The following is a 15,372-nucleotide window of genomic DNA, read 5'->3' as shown; positions in this document are numbered from 1 at the left end:
ATAAATCACCAAATTAATGTTAAAATTTCTTTATTATATATTATTAAATGATTTATGCAAATAAAAATCACTATTTTATATGAAACAAATTTATTACAAAATTCAGGCACAAAGTGGATTTGTTTACATATAACAAAATGTACATATACATATACTAAGTCAATAATAAAAGGCACTATTATAATTTACCGCCATGGTTTTCGTACAGTTCCGGCACTAGTACTTCTTTTAATAGTTTGATCTATAAATTATATAAATTATATAAGTTATTAATTACTATATATAATATAATAGTTATTATATTATAATATAATAAGTACTATATTATAAATATAATAGTTAATTAAACAGATATTGTGCATAATTTTCAATTTAATTATAATAATTAATATTATAACTTACACAAAATGTTTGAAGAAATAAGTCTTTCTTTAATATCTGAAGTCCAAGTTTGACATCTAGATCTAGACAAACATGAACGAACAAACGAAGTTGGTTGATATTCTTCCATCCTAATAAAGAAAGAAATAAATTAAAATATATAAATATAATTAAAAACATGATAAAAAATGAAATTGTGCAATGAAAATATGATTATTTCAGAATTTTTTAAATAAATGTTATCTAATTACTAAAAATATAAAATATATTTAATATTTTTCAATTGTAAATTTGATATAACTAATTTATTAATAAAGTTATAATATTAAATTTAATACAAATATGTAATAGCAAATAATGAAATAATTTATTTTGTTTCAATAACATAACATTCTACATTATAAAAATTCATTGAAATTTCGGTAAAAAAAATGTAAATTTTACTATGCAGAATCATACTCCTTCAATTTTTTCCTGGCTAAAGTCCGCTGAGTTGCAAACGAGTACGATCTTGCAGATGTAGGACGCTCTATGCGAGTTTGTTTGATTTCACGATCTTGAGCTATTACTTGCATTCTTTTCTGTGGATTTTGGGCAAATAACTCCACTATATTCATAGAAGCTGCATCACACTTTTACAAATCAAAAAATTTTAATAAATATTTAATAAATATTTTTTTTAAATTTCACATTTTAATCATTCCATTTATTGATAATATTATTGATAATATTGAAAAGATAAATTTTATTAATAAAATTTTTTATTATAATAAATATTATATTAAATAATAATATAATTATATTATATAATTATATTAAATAATAATATAATTATATTATATAATTATATTAAATAATAATATAATTATATTATATAATTATATTAAATAATAATATAAGATATTTTAAATAGAAATTATTTGCTTTATTCTACGTTGTTATTGGCTAATTATTATAAAAATTATTACTATAAATTATAAAATTAATTGATATAAAGAAAATTTATATTATTTTTAAATTTCCATAAATCAAACATGTACAATATAAGAATTAATTTAATAAAAAGAAAATAAAAGTTTAATAGATAAATTTTTTATTATAAAAGATTAATATTTTTTTATAAATTGTTGACAATATTACCTGTAATTGAAGGCGATGTAAAAAATTAAATTCTGAACGATTAAGAGGTGCATCAACATGAAGTTTAAGCATACAATGTAAAGCTTCTTTATATGTATTTTTTAAAGCAATTACACGTTCAGTTCGCATCATTCTACGTACTAAATATCCTCTTGTATATGCATTTATTACATTTGCTGCTTTTATCTATAACATTAAAATAAATTTATTGCTATTAAGAAGATAAAAATATAAAACACTAATTTCTTACATGTTTAGTTTCATATATTATCCTATCAGGAATTGGTACATGGGTAGTCTTACTATCTAAAGGAAATAATTCTCGACTAACGTTTGAACGTTTACTATCTTCAGTTTCTTCTAATAATTTTTCTTTATGATTTTTTATATCATTTGATTGTATTTCTACATCTTTTTCTTTCATTTTTTTTATAGAATTATTAATATTCGATAATTCAGTTTCTGATGACTGAACTATACATGAATATTTAGTGGAACACGGAACATTATCATAATTCATTTCAGGATATATATAATTTAATGGACATGAAACCATTCTCATATTATGATCTTGTAAATATTCTATTTTATGTTCTAAATTATTTTTTACTTTTTTTACATTTTGTATATTATCATTGTTATTTTCGAAAACTTTATTATCATTATTATCATTAGAAATAATTTGATTATAAGCAGGAGATAAAATATTTTCAGAAAGTAAAGGAACTGAAACTTCTGGAAAGGATTTTTTAATTTCAATCAATAAAAGTAATTGTTGTTTTTCAAATTCTTTTTGAAGTAATGTTTGTTCTCTGTGTTGACGAAACATTAATTCAGCCATTTGTTTTTTGTGCATTTCTTGTACTTTTTTATAAACTGTTAAAAGTTTATCAGATGCAATAGTAGATTTTAATCTAGATATAGAATTTTTTATATCTGTGTTTCTTGAGAGTTTCTTCATAAAGTTATTAGATGTAGAAATATTATTTTGTTCATTTAGATTTTCTAAAGAACCTCCAATTTTACATGCTGAATTAAAAGTGCAAGAGCTGTTACATTTATTCAATGTTTGAAATTTTTTTCTCATTTCATTATTGTTATCTAAAGTATGCTTTTTATCTTGGTTAATTTTTATGTCATTATCAATATATTCTTTAGCTAACATTGTCTGAATACAATCAGCTGATCTTGTTGATGAATATGTTGCTAAAGAACATTCAGGCTTCGTTTGTAAAGAAACAGACTTACACATTTTATGATCAATATTAGAATAAAAGTTTGCAATAGGAACAGATTCCTTATTTTTAGTTTCATATTCCCATTCAACTTTAGCTTGTGCAGCATTCCATTCTTTTCGTCGATTCACATCAGTACAGGAGGTTGGAACATATTCAGAAGAAGGAGCACAAGTTGAACTAGTTAATTCCATTTGCATATGTGCCAATAATATAGGACTTGGAGTATCTAATACATAGGAACCTTGACGTACTAATTTAGGAGTATCTCCTAAATTATCCAAATCATTTTCTTGACATTCATTTTCTTTAAGACTAGCATTATTTAGTGTCAATGGAATAATATTTAATGTTTTAGGCACTTGTGGTTTCCAAATTTCTGATATTGTTTCTGTAGTAGTAGATTTTATTAAAGTTGTTGTATTTGAATCATTACTAGAAGTTATTGATTCTGATCTTGAAACAGTACTAGGAACTAAATTTATCTGATTTTCAGATTGATTACATCTCAAGTTTAAATCTTTATCATATTCTAAAGTTTTTTCTAGATTTTCATTAGAACTTTTGAATGTTTCTATTGGAACATCACTTATATCTGTAACAATATTTTCATTAAAATTATCATATTCGAAAGGAATTAAATTTTCTCTTGAACTATGATTATATTTTATATCTTTCAATTCTTTTTGAACTTTATAGGTATTACTATTACATTGTTTATTAATACGCGAAATAATCAATTTTTTTTCTATATTTATTGCACTTTCTTTATAATTAGATAATTCTCGTTTAATATCTTTAGTTATCTGAAAAAAATAAATTCAATCATAAAATAAATTTTAAATAATTTAAATAAAATAATTAATATGCATACCATTGGTGGTAAAATAGGAATTCCATTAATCTTGATACATGAAACATATGAATGACCTTCCATATTTTTAACTTTTTAAATAAATCTGCTAAAAATAATAATAAATCTATATTTAAAGAACGAAAATATTAATGAAAAAAACTTATTATGATAAAATGAAATAAAATATCTTTTTATATATTAACAAAAAAAATATTTAAAAAAATATATATTTATTTAATGTTGTAGAAATACAGAAATATAAAAGATATAAATAAATTAATAATTAAATAATTAAATTATTATAATATAATAATTAGAAAAAATTAAATAAAATATTAAGAATAAATGAGAATTTGGAATTATATATTTATATGCATAATTATTATATATATATATTTATATATAATGATATATATATATGTATATATAATAATTATTTGTTTTTATATATAAATTTTTTATAAATTTTCATATATATTATTTTTTATAATATTATCTTATAACATAATGTATTACTTAATTATCATTACTTAATATATTATTTAATAATATTACTTAATATACTATTATATTACTTAATAATAATTATTAAATAATGTATATAGCATGCATATATAATTTAAAATATTAATTATAAAATACAATAAAATATCACAATTTTTTTGTATAATATATTTTAATCTTTTAGAAATTGATTTATTTAATAAATTTATTTTATGAATTCATTACTACTTACTGTTACTTTGTATTTTTCAATATACATTTTCTCCAATAGTAATGTAAACATTAGAAAACAATTTTGCTGATTGTATTTTGTATCATTTAAATAGGTAAAAAGTAGTATGCAATTTCCAATTCATTCATTCATATCATTTATTGATGATATTATTGGCATAAACTTCCAAAAAAAATTTCTTTAATTATTTTGTACTTTTTTATAAAAATATCAAGTTGATTATTGTTTACCTTAATCATAAATATATCATTCTTTTTATCAAATTAATATAGATGGAGTTGTTGTTCTATCAATAAACAATTTTACATATTAATGTTGGTAGTTCATATTACTATATTAAGTTGTTACGTTGTCGCATGAAATTAACTTTAATACATCATAACCTATTGTGTGAATTGACTTCGATAATAAAGAGTTAGAACGGATTTTTAAAATTGACTGAATAGATATAAATATATTGTTTAATTAATTTACCATAAATGATCAAATAGAGAGAAAAATTTGAAAGATGCTTCACTCAAAGAATTTCTAAAATTAATTTATTATAAGAACCAAATTAATTGTTTTTAGTTAAAATATATATAATTCTTAAAAAATCTTTCACGATATATTTTATTTTGTCCCTATTCATGTGCCTTAAAAAGATCTTAAATTATAAGAATTATTTTATCTTTTCAATACACTTTCTTTTTCGCTCTAAACCATATGCATGTGTATATCGCGCTATCCTTATGACTATTTTTTTTTCACTTTTATTTGCTCAAAAATGAATTAAGATACGAAAGAAAAATCATCAATACACAAAACAGAATTCAGTCCATCATTAAATTAGAATGATCCAAAAAGATTGCAAAAAACAAAATAAAATCGAAAAATTGAGATTAAAAAATGAGATCAAGAAAAAAAATTTTTTGATTTCAGATTAATCCTGCATTTCGAGTTTTGCATTCTTTTAAAAGATTAAAATTTTTATTATTAAATAAACGATCAATTTTTTAAAATTTAAGATTATGTTTTCATTTTTTACATTTTTACAAACAGAATGATTCAACGGGCGCCAATTTGTTATTCCTTCATATTAGGAATTATATAAGAATCTGATTTGATAATAATGATATGATACTTTAAAATAAATTTAAATTTCTAATCATAATAAACATTTTTTGCTGTTTTCAATATATATAAATATAATATACATAATATAAATTCTTTAGTTAGCTTTTACTCTCTCTATTATTTCCAAATCAAACTGTGATATCAATAAAAATTTGCAAATTTACAGTTTTTGTTTTTGATCCTGATGACTCAATCGAAAAAATTATATAAAAACATATTTTTATTAGATTAATTCTCGAATCCTTTGTTAATAAATAATGATAAAAAATAAAATATTGATATACATGCATATATAAGAAAAAGAGTGCATTTGTAACTCATATGAAAACTAATTTTCAAAATTTATGATTTTTAAAATTTTAGATAATCTGAAACAATTTATATGATAACTAAAACTATCAATTGGTCAAAGTGATAAAATATTATGTTAAATAAAATATTTCTGTTTCTAAGTTTTAACTCTTGTCATATTATACATTAAATTCTTCAATAGTTTCCAAATACATTCTATCTTTTAAAATAAATAAATATACATAATTAAAAAACAATTTAAATTATATTTCAGATGTATAAATTAAGATTATATGTTATAATTATATTTACGAATAGAATAAACAATCAAGTTACGTTAATGCGATAACATTTTTAAACAAATAATACTATTAAGTAGTACCAACTTAGTAACTAAATAGATAAAATAGAAATAGTAAATATATAGGTAAGTATATAGGTTAGAAATATAGACTGTATCTATATGCCTTATATGTATTTGTAAGTAATCTTCAATTTCTTGTAATAACAAATATTATATATTTTTATACAAAAATATCTATTGAATAATAAAAACAAAAATATAATTAATCAATAATATTAAATATAATAGATAGAAAAATGGACGCATATGAACTTTTTCGAAAACTTTCTACTGGTGTAAAATTTGATAAAAAACGTTTTCAGATTGATGCAGAAAGATTCCAGGTATTTTTTTTCCAAAAATAAAATATTATTTTTAAAAATATAAATATATTTTAAATGAATTTTATTAATATGATAATTTTGTTTCTTGTATAGCTTATTAAAAAGCAATCTGAAAATGTAATTAGTGATAAAAAAATAATTAAAACTTTTGATGATAGAAATTATTCAGCAATATGTAAAAAAAGAAAATACGATGATATTAAGGAAGAAACTGAAAATATTAATGAACTAATGTTAATTAATGGAATGTCTGTTTCCAAAAATCAAAATAAAAAGTGCAAAGTGTCTTTAACAGAAGAAAAACAATTAAAATTAGCACAAGAAAAGGTTTTAAATGTTTTTTTTTATTAAAAATTAATTGGTTTCAAAAATAACATAATTTTAAGAAACAATTTTTTCTTAGATTAATCAACATCGTAATCAACATCACATAAGTGTCACAGGCAATAGAATACCTAAACCTGTTTTAGAATTTATTGAATTATCAAAAGATTATGGTATACCCAAAAAGTTAATAAATAATATTATAAATTGCGGTTATCAGTATCCTACTCCAATTCAAATGCAAGCTATACCTGTTATGTTACAAGTATAAATCATTATATATAATATTTATTAAAAATTTTATTTTATCAATACTTTCAGTAAAAAATTATTAATTTCTTTATAATCTTTACTAAAATAGGGCAGACAAATATTAGCTTGTGCTCCAACAGGATCTGGAAAAACAGCTGCATTTTTGTTACCTATAATTCATCATTTAGGTGGACCAGAAAAAAAAGGATTTAGAGCTGTTATATTAAGTCCAACAAGAGAATTAGCGAAACAAACATATAGAGAATGTTTACGTCTTAGCGAGGGATATAATTTTAAGATTCATATTATAAATAAAATAAACCAAGCATTAAACAAATATGGACCTAAAAGTTCACAAAAATTTGGTTGGTATATAAAATATATATAAAATATATGAAATATTAAAATAATGAGAATATATATAACTATATATAATTTTATTTTTATTACAGATATATTAATCACTACTCCAAAAAGAATAATATATTTATTGAATCAAGATCCACCAGCTATTTCTTTTAATAAGTAATAACTTAAAATTGATATATCACTATATAATAATTTAATTATTTACAAATTTTAATGATTATATTAAAATCATTATATATAGTACATAAAAATTATAACAAATATTTAAATTTTAGTGTTGAATGGCTAATTGTAGATGAAGTAGATAAATTGTTTGAAGATGGAATAAGATGTTTCAGAGATCAATTTGAAAAAATTTCAAAATCATGTACAAGTGAAAAATTACATAAGGCAATGTTTAGTGCAACTAATACTCCTATAGTAACCAAATGGTGTCGACATAATTTGAAAGGTCTTATAACAGTTACTGTTGGACATAGGTTTAAATCATTTTTTTTAAATCTAAAAAAAACTATATTATTTCTGCAAACAAATATTTCTTGACTTATACAGACTTGACTTGACTTTTTTACAGAAATGCTGCAACTGATTTGATAGAACAAGAACTTTTGTTTGTTGGTGCAGAAAGAGGAAAACTTGTAGCTCTTAGAAATATTATTCAAAAGGTATTATCTTTATTATTATATTATAAAATTTATTTTATTATATTATTATGCTTAATTGCATTCAATAAAGGGAATATTACCACCTGTGCTGGTATTTGTACAAAGCAAAGAAAGGGCACAAGAATTATTTAATGAACTTATATATGATGGAATTAATGTTGATGTTATTCATGCTGATAGAACACAAACACAGGTATTTTTTTTTTATAAATAATCATTTATTAACTAAATGATTTTAATACAATTTTTTTTTTATAGCGAGACAATGTAGTTCGTTGTTTTAGAGAAGGAAAAATATGGGTCTTAATATGTACAGAATTAATGGCAAGAGGTATTGATTTTAAGGGTATAAATCTTGTTATCAATTATGATTTTCCATCATCTGCTATTTCTTATATTCATAGAATTGGTATGTATAGCTAAATTTAATTAAAAAAAAGAATTATATTAATAATATAAAATATAAAATAATGTTTAAAATAGGTCGTACTGGTAGAGCTGGACATAAAGGAAAAGCAATTACTTTTTTTACTGAACAAGATACTACAAATTTAAGAAGGTAAATATTCATTTAAATCATGATTAAGATATATATAGCAATATATTTTTAATATTTTAGTATAGCTACTATCATGCGAGAATCTGGATGTGATGTTCCTGATTATATGTTAGCTATGAAAAAACATAGTAAACAGGAAAAACGAAAACTTAAACATAAAGCTCCTACTAGAGAAAAGATATCAACCATTCCTACATATAGACGTGTATATAATAAAGAAAAAATAAGGTATATATTGTTATATTTATTTTTATAATAAGATAAAAACATTATTCATATTATTTTTTATATTTATATTATAGACAAGTTACTATAAATACTTTGGGAAATAAATTAAAGACTAAAGAAATTGAAGATAAGAAAATAAATAAAAAAAGTAAAAAAAAAAAAGAAAATAAGCAAAAACTTTAAAAAAAGAAAAATTTTTAAAAAATAAAAAAATATTGAAAAATCAATAAAAATTTTCATCAATAAAAGTTTATATATATAATATACTGTATAATTAATTTTAAGCATTTTATATATATATTTTAACTGAATATTACATTAGTTAAAAAAAATTAAAATTATTAAAAAAAATAAAAAAATTAATTATAATAAAAATATAGTATATAAAATTAAGAAAAAGAAAAAACTAAAGAATATATAGAAGTAATAGACAATTTTTTGTTTTAAATATAATGTATACATATATATATAAATATGAAATATATATATATATAAATATAAAAATATAGTGTATAAATTTGCAATTATAAAGGAACTATAAATCAATAAAAAAATTCGTATTATTATATATTATTATACCACATTATATTTATTGTTACATTATATTATATTATATTATATTGAATACAAATAATAACTTTTAATAAAAAATATCACATTTTTATAATATATTTAAATAATATATTAAAATTATGCATTGATATGTATTATATATATAAATATAATATTATATGAACACACATTTTGAGTTAATTGCATTAAATTTTCAATTATTATAGCTTATAAATTAAAATAAATTGTTTTTTTTTTCAATAAAAACTATTATTATTTATTAAAAAGATTATATTTTAATTATAATTAATTATATTTAATTGTAATTATATTAACTTCTGATATCAATTTTATTCAAGTTTTTTTTTCTGTATATGAGAATTATTTTATAAAAAAAATTATGCATTATAAATTTTAATATAAATGAATTATTTCAATATCAGTCATGAACAAATTTAAAATTTATGAATTTATTTAAATTATTTAAATTCTTAAAATCTTAATAGTTTTATATAATTAATAATTATTTGAATACATAATATATTATTTAGTAATTATATATTTTTTTAAAATATATAATTATTCAATTCAAAATTTTTATAATATTTGTGCGTGCACGCGCATGTATGTATAAAAACATTCGTATTCGATAATATATAAAAATTTAATATTTTTTTATAGAAATATTATTGGAATCTGTCTTTTTTAGAAAATATTATAAATGAATATAAAAAAAAATTATTACTAGGTTTCACATAGCCAATCACAAGGTAGTTTTGGCATTTTATTTGCTGGCCATGGAAGATAGCCTGCTGTTTTAAAAATCCAATAATCATATGATACTTTAGCTATAAGACTTATTAAAAGTACAACTTCTGTAGCAATAATATAATAAATATAATCTGTCCAATCGCCAGGATAAACACACATCTTTGAAGGTTCTAAATCAATAACCTTTTCTTTTACATTTTCGCAAAATACTTCATCGGAATCTAATATACGAGTTTGTAGCCATACCTAAGTTATAATTTTAAAAAATTAAATTTCACAAAATAAATACATATTTATCAAATTTAAATTATATTTTAAACATTACCTTTAAATACTTGGCTGTATTACAATCACAATGTAATTCATTTCCTCCAAGCTTTACTAATCGCGAACTAGTGAAACTCTTGTCATGAGTATTAGGGCTTAAAATATATGTAGGAAGCTACACATAAAATATTTTAACATACATAATTTTAACATATTTGTATTTAGAATATTATTAAAATTTTTTTACATTTACTTACAGATTTAATTTTATTATATCGTAAACTAAGAAAAGCATAATTATCCAAAAATTTAGAACCTTCTAATTTATTTATAGATGATATATTATTGTGGTCAGCATAAAACTCTCTTATATCTTCATAACATGGATTAGTACTTAGATCATCTAATACAGTGATCTGTAACAATCAATGATAAAAATAATAACATACTATTATAATATAACATATATAATAAAAAGTATAATTTGAAATATAGTTTTTATTTTAATTTTATTAAAAATTATATTAAAAATAGGAGTTAATAACTAATTAAATTAAAATACTTATTTCTATTGGTTTAGATAATTTAAAAAAATATAAAATTTACGTACGTTATTATATGAAACATTCAATGCTATAGTATTGCGAGGTAATTTTTCAGGTAATTCGGTAATTTGAATTCCACTACAATCTACATTTACTGCTAAAGTTGGTGGTTTACCTTCAACAATATCCAATCTTCTGAAATTACATTGACATTGCCATGTATCTCCTTTAGGACATTCTGTTTGTAACTGTTAATCCAAAAGAGAATAATTAAATAATAAATATCGGTTTAAACTATTATTTAAAGTTTTACCTATATTTCTAAAAACATAATTTTTGTTCTCAAATTATTACCAAACTAAGATATCGAACTTGTTTCAATGGAACTTGTTCTGTCGTATTAAACCAATGCCAAGTTTTACTAGCTGAACATACAGTTTCATTTTCATGATTAAAATTAATTTGCTTTTCTCCTGTTTTATTAATATATTGATAAATATCATGACACCAAAGTGTATTTGTTCCTAAATAAAAAAGTTACATTACATTTTAAAATATTCATAAAATGTTAATATCAAAATAAAATACAAATTTTTACCTGAAATATCAAGCCAAAATTCGCGACCGTTCATTGTATTTAAAGCTGGTAAATGTGTAAGATTATTATAAGATAAATCCAAAGTAGTGAGTTGAGCTAATCTTGTAAGTGAATTATTCTCTACTTCAATAAGAGCATTATTTGAAAGATTCAAACAAACTGTTGGAGTCATCATTCGAAATTGTCCTTTTACTCTATTAATTTTACCATCTGTAATTGCAAGTGATTTTAATCTTCTCCATCGAATTTCACTTACATTGAATACATCCAATGTTGCATTTCTTATATGTATGTATGATATATTTGATGGAAATCCTAAAATAAAACAAACAAAAATGTTTTTAAAAAATTTAGATTAAATTTTTAAATATTTGTCAAATTTATACTTATCTATAATATAAATATAGAATATATCATTTGTTATTAATGTAATAAAATCTTTCAATATTAACCTGTACAAGAAAGTTCTGATTCAAAGTTTTGAATATCCAAATTACAACAAAGTACAGCATTGCCTTCAGGATTATTATGAGCAAGAATAATTTTTTTACAAGAACATCCAGTTATTTTGACATCAGGACATTCATTAGATTGCTGATAAAAACAATGTTCTAAAAGACCATCAGATATTCCAGTAATTGAAGTTGAAGAAGATGTTTGTTGATCTTCTTCTGTTCTTGCACTAGCTACTCCAGCATATAAACATATCATTATAGCAAACCACTGCATCTGTAAATCCAATTGATCTTTTTCAAAGAATATTAATTAATTAATAACTTTATATTTTATACAAGATAATTTTAATATGTTAATATATTTTATTATTTATATAATATTATTTATATATTATATATCATTCTATGAAATTTTATGAAATAATAGCTTTGAAACAATTTAATAAAAAATCTTTTATTAAATTATTATCAAAATCAATATGCATTTATATAATATAGTTAAAATTAAATTTAATTTAATTTTTTTTATTTTTTTTTATAAATATTAAAATAAATTTATTATATAATAAAATAATCAAATAAAAATAGATATACTATTAAATATTTTCATTAAATATTATTAAATTTTATTAAATTTTTAAAATTTTAATCATTATTAAATTTTAAAAAAATAAATAATGTGTATAAAATATAATTATATATATTTTTTTATTATTATATGATTATTATATATTATTGCAATTACTCGTGAAATATATAGAAATTTATAAATTGTTTTGTTAATTTTTTGCTAATTTTGATTTCTTATTTAACAAAAAATAATCATAATTATTAAAATTAGTAAAATATAAAAATATTACGTACTTAACGAAATAATTTATTTTAATTTCGAATTTAAGTTATATTAATTTTATGATTTAAATTATATAATTCTACAAATTTTTTTTATCATATTTCATATTTTTATCATATAAAATATGATAAAATATTTTCATATTATAAAATATTAATTTTATAATTAATTTATATACTGTATAAATATATACTGTATAATTTAAATACTGTATAAATATATTCTAATTAGAAATAAAAATAATATAGTAAAATATAAAATTTAAATTTTTTTGATTTTTTTTAAATACAAAATTAAAATTAATTAAAATTCATCTTAAATTTATTATTAATTTCTACAAATTTAATTAAAAATATTATAAAATATATATTTTTTAAAGAAAATATGTATATACAATATATAATAATTGAAATTAATTGAAATAGAATATTTTTTTAATATTAGTTCAAATAAGTATTAATAGTACAATATAAATATGAATAATGAAACTTTAACTTTTATTAGTTTATATATGTTTAGCAGATATATATATATATATATATATATATATATATATACATGATAATATTAAAAAGAAAATTCTAACAAATATTTTTAATTAATCTTAATATCATTATATAATTCATTTCTAATATAATAAATTTTTTATATCTATAATATTAAAACAAACTTTAACAATGAAAATTTTTGTGCTTTTATGAGAAAAATCTTAAATCACTGATTTAAATATCTATAGGAAATCAGAGATATGGGATTTATATTTAAATTAATAACATCGAGTAAAAATTTGAAAAAAAATCATTTTTATTCAATTAAGATTACCTTCATTTTGCACATAGTTTTATGATTAAAAATCCTTTTACATATCGACGAAAATTTTGAGTTATATTATTTTTAATTCAAAGCAGAACAATGTTATGCATATAGTAGAGATAACTCACAGATAAAAATAGTCACAATTGACAGTAAACAAAATTTTGTTTTTGTGTAAGAAAAACACACATTGGCAAAGAAGAATATGGGTAAATTAATTCGTTTAGCAGTCGCAGACACTTTGGGTCATACGGGTCGACCTATTAATGAATCAAAATTGGTTAGCTAGTGGCAGAACGCGTTGCTTATTACACTTGGTGGCCCTGTACAAACGATAAATCACTCCACGACTAGAATCAATGTTACGCTTCTTTTATTTCTTTCAAATTCATATTTTCGACATTATATCAATTATAATAATAAATATTATAAGATTTTTTATCACTTAGTATTAAGCACAAATAAATCTTAATCATTATTTTTTTTATTTTTTTACAAAAATATTAAATGTTTTAATTATTTATAATTATTAATTTTATTAATAAATTAATGAAATTATACAGAATTTAATATTTTTAACTTCTATATACTATTTTTTTATATCATTATATACATATAATTAAATTATTATAAAAAAAAACAATATTAAAGATTTATTAATTTTTTTATATTTCAAGAATAATGTTTTTAATATATTTTAATATAATGTTTATAATATGTAATATATATATGTAATATGTATTTAATATATATGTATTTAAAATTTTTATGGACAAAGAAAAACTATAAATAGATATTAATTTTCATGATTCAATTTATCAATACAAATTTTTAAAAAATTATAAATTTCAATGCAACTTTCTATAAACTTATAGATATTAAATATAAATAATATAAAACGTATAAATAAATATAAGTATTTAAAGTCTTACAATAAATATGATTTTCAAATTTTAATATATTTTTAATATATTTTTAATAAACAAAAATATATATACTTACTATTGATAATCTTCTATTAGAAATTTAACCAAAAAACGTGTGCAAAGAATATATATGTATAATACAAAAAAAATATATGAATATATGTATATATCTTAGTAACCGTGAATAAAATTATGTTAAAATTCAATATAATTTTGATAAAATAATCAATAAACATATTCATTAAATACAAAATGTCACCTGATATTTATTCATTTAAAAATAAAAACAATTTAATCGTTTTTATTAAATTAATAAATTAACACTTTATTTGACAACAGTGAATATAATTATACTAGATAATATTTATATTATAATTGATTTATTTTTTGATTGAATAATTTTTTTATACAAAAACATTATTTTAAATATATTATAACTCCAGAAACAATAATATTTAATCATTTTTGATATTATAATATATTAAAATTTAAAAAATTAATAATATTAGTTTAGTAAAAATACTAATTTAGTTTTTATAAATTTTTATGTTTATTTTTATATGTAATAGTATAATAAAAAAAAATATATGAAAACAAGCAATTACTTTCAATTAATTTATTAAACATAAAAAAATAAACATGATTAAAAATTACAAATAAAATTTTCTATTTTATTACATATATTATATGACATATTGATACTTATAAATGAATTTCAATTATTATAATATTTTTAAAGGTTAATTATAGACA

At 19.0% G+C, this 15,372-nt stretch overlaps 3 protein-coding genes across 9 annotated transcripts; 1 reads left to right on the top strand and 2 right to left on the bottom strand.

The window, feature by feature from the left end:
- Positions 1–73: 73 nt before the first annotated feature.
- On the bottom strand, positions 74–5,087 carry LOC107997369 (protein PFF0380w-like). 3 transcript variants are annotated; one of them, XM_017055940.3, is made up of 7 exons: positions 4,349–5,087; positions 3,631–3,718; positions 1,853–3,562; positions 1,522–1,707; positions 841–1,013; positions 403–512; positions 74–241 (listed from the first exon to the last, which is right to left on the bottom strand). In XM_017055940.3, the coding sequence occupies exons 2-7, from the start codon at positions 3,691–3,693 to the stop codon at positions 186–188; spliced, it is 2,298 nt and encodes a 765-aa protein (XP_016911429.1). In that variant the 5' UTR covers positions 3,694–3,718; positions 4,349–5,087; the 3' UTR covers positions 74–185. The 3 variants fall into 3 exon arrangements, 2 of the variants coding, with proteins under 2 accessions (XP_016911429.1, XP_016911405.1); XM_017055916.3 differs by having other exon boundaries at positions 1,772–3,562; positions 4,349–5,085; XR_003697668.2 differs by having other exon boundaries at positions 218–241; positions 826–1,013; positions 1,772–3,562.
- Positions 5,088–6,163: 1,076 nt separating this feature from the next.
- On the top strand, positions 6,164–9,407 carry LOC107997398 (probable ATP-dependent RNA helicase DDX52). Of its 2 annotated transcripts, none has more exons than XM_062087098.1 (13): positions 6,164–6,182; positions 6,348–6,442; positions 6,536–6,769; positions 6,846–7,031; positions 7,128–7,383; positions 7,471–7,543; positions 7,663–7,866; positions 7,962–8,052; positions 8,123–8,245; positions 8,311–8,461; positions 8,536–8,611; positions 8,672–8,839; positions 8,914–9,407. In XM_062087098.1, exons 2-13 carry the CDS (start codon positions 6,356–6,358, stop codon positions 9,020–9,022), a joined length of 1,758 nt encoding a protein of 585 aa, XP_061943082.1. In that variant the 5' UTR covers positions 6,164–6,182; positions 6,348–6,355; the 3' UTR covers positions 9,023–9,407. The 2 variants fall into 2 exon arrangements, with proteins under 2 accessions (XP_061943082.1, XP_016911451.1); XM_017055962.3 differs by having other exon boundaries at positions 6,167–6,235.
- Positions 9,083–14,907, bottom strand: LOC107997624 (protein halfway). Of its 4 annotated transcripts, none has more exons than XM_017056380.3 (8): positions 14,696–14,907; positions 12,025–12,301; positions 11,573–11,887; positions 11,329–11,498; positions 11,040–11,222; positions 10,687–10,845; positions 10,488–10,604; positions 9,083–10,408 (listed from the first exon to the last, which is right to left on the bottom strand). In XM_017056380.3, exons 2-8 carry the CDS (start codon positions 12,299–12,301, stop codon positions 10,136–10,138), a joined length of 1,494 nt encoding a protein of 497 aa, XP_016911869.1. In that variant the 5' UTR covers positions 14,696–14,907; the 3' UTR covers positions 9,083–10,135. The 4 variants fall into 4 exon arrangements, with proteins under 4 accessions (XP_016911869.1, XP_061943099.1, XP_016911861.1 ...); XM_062087115.1 differs by having other exon boundaries at positions 12,025–12,318; positions 14,696–14,747; XM_017056372.3 differs by having other exon boundaries at positions 12,025–12,318; positions 13,703–14,720.
- Positions 14,908–15,372: the final 465 nt, after the last annotated feature.

The sequence above is a fragment of the Apis cerana genome, linkage group LG1, assembly GCF_029169275.1.
Source record: "Apis cerana isolate GH-2021 linkage group LG1, AcerK_1.0, whole genome shotgun sequence".
Classification (NCBI taxonomy): Eukaryota; Metazoa; Arthropoda; class Insecta; order Hymenoptera; family Apidae; genus Apis; species Apis cerana.
This window is presented reverse-complemented; position numbering and strand designations above follow the sequence as displayed.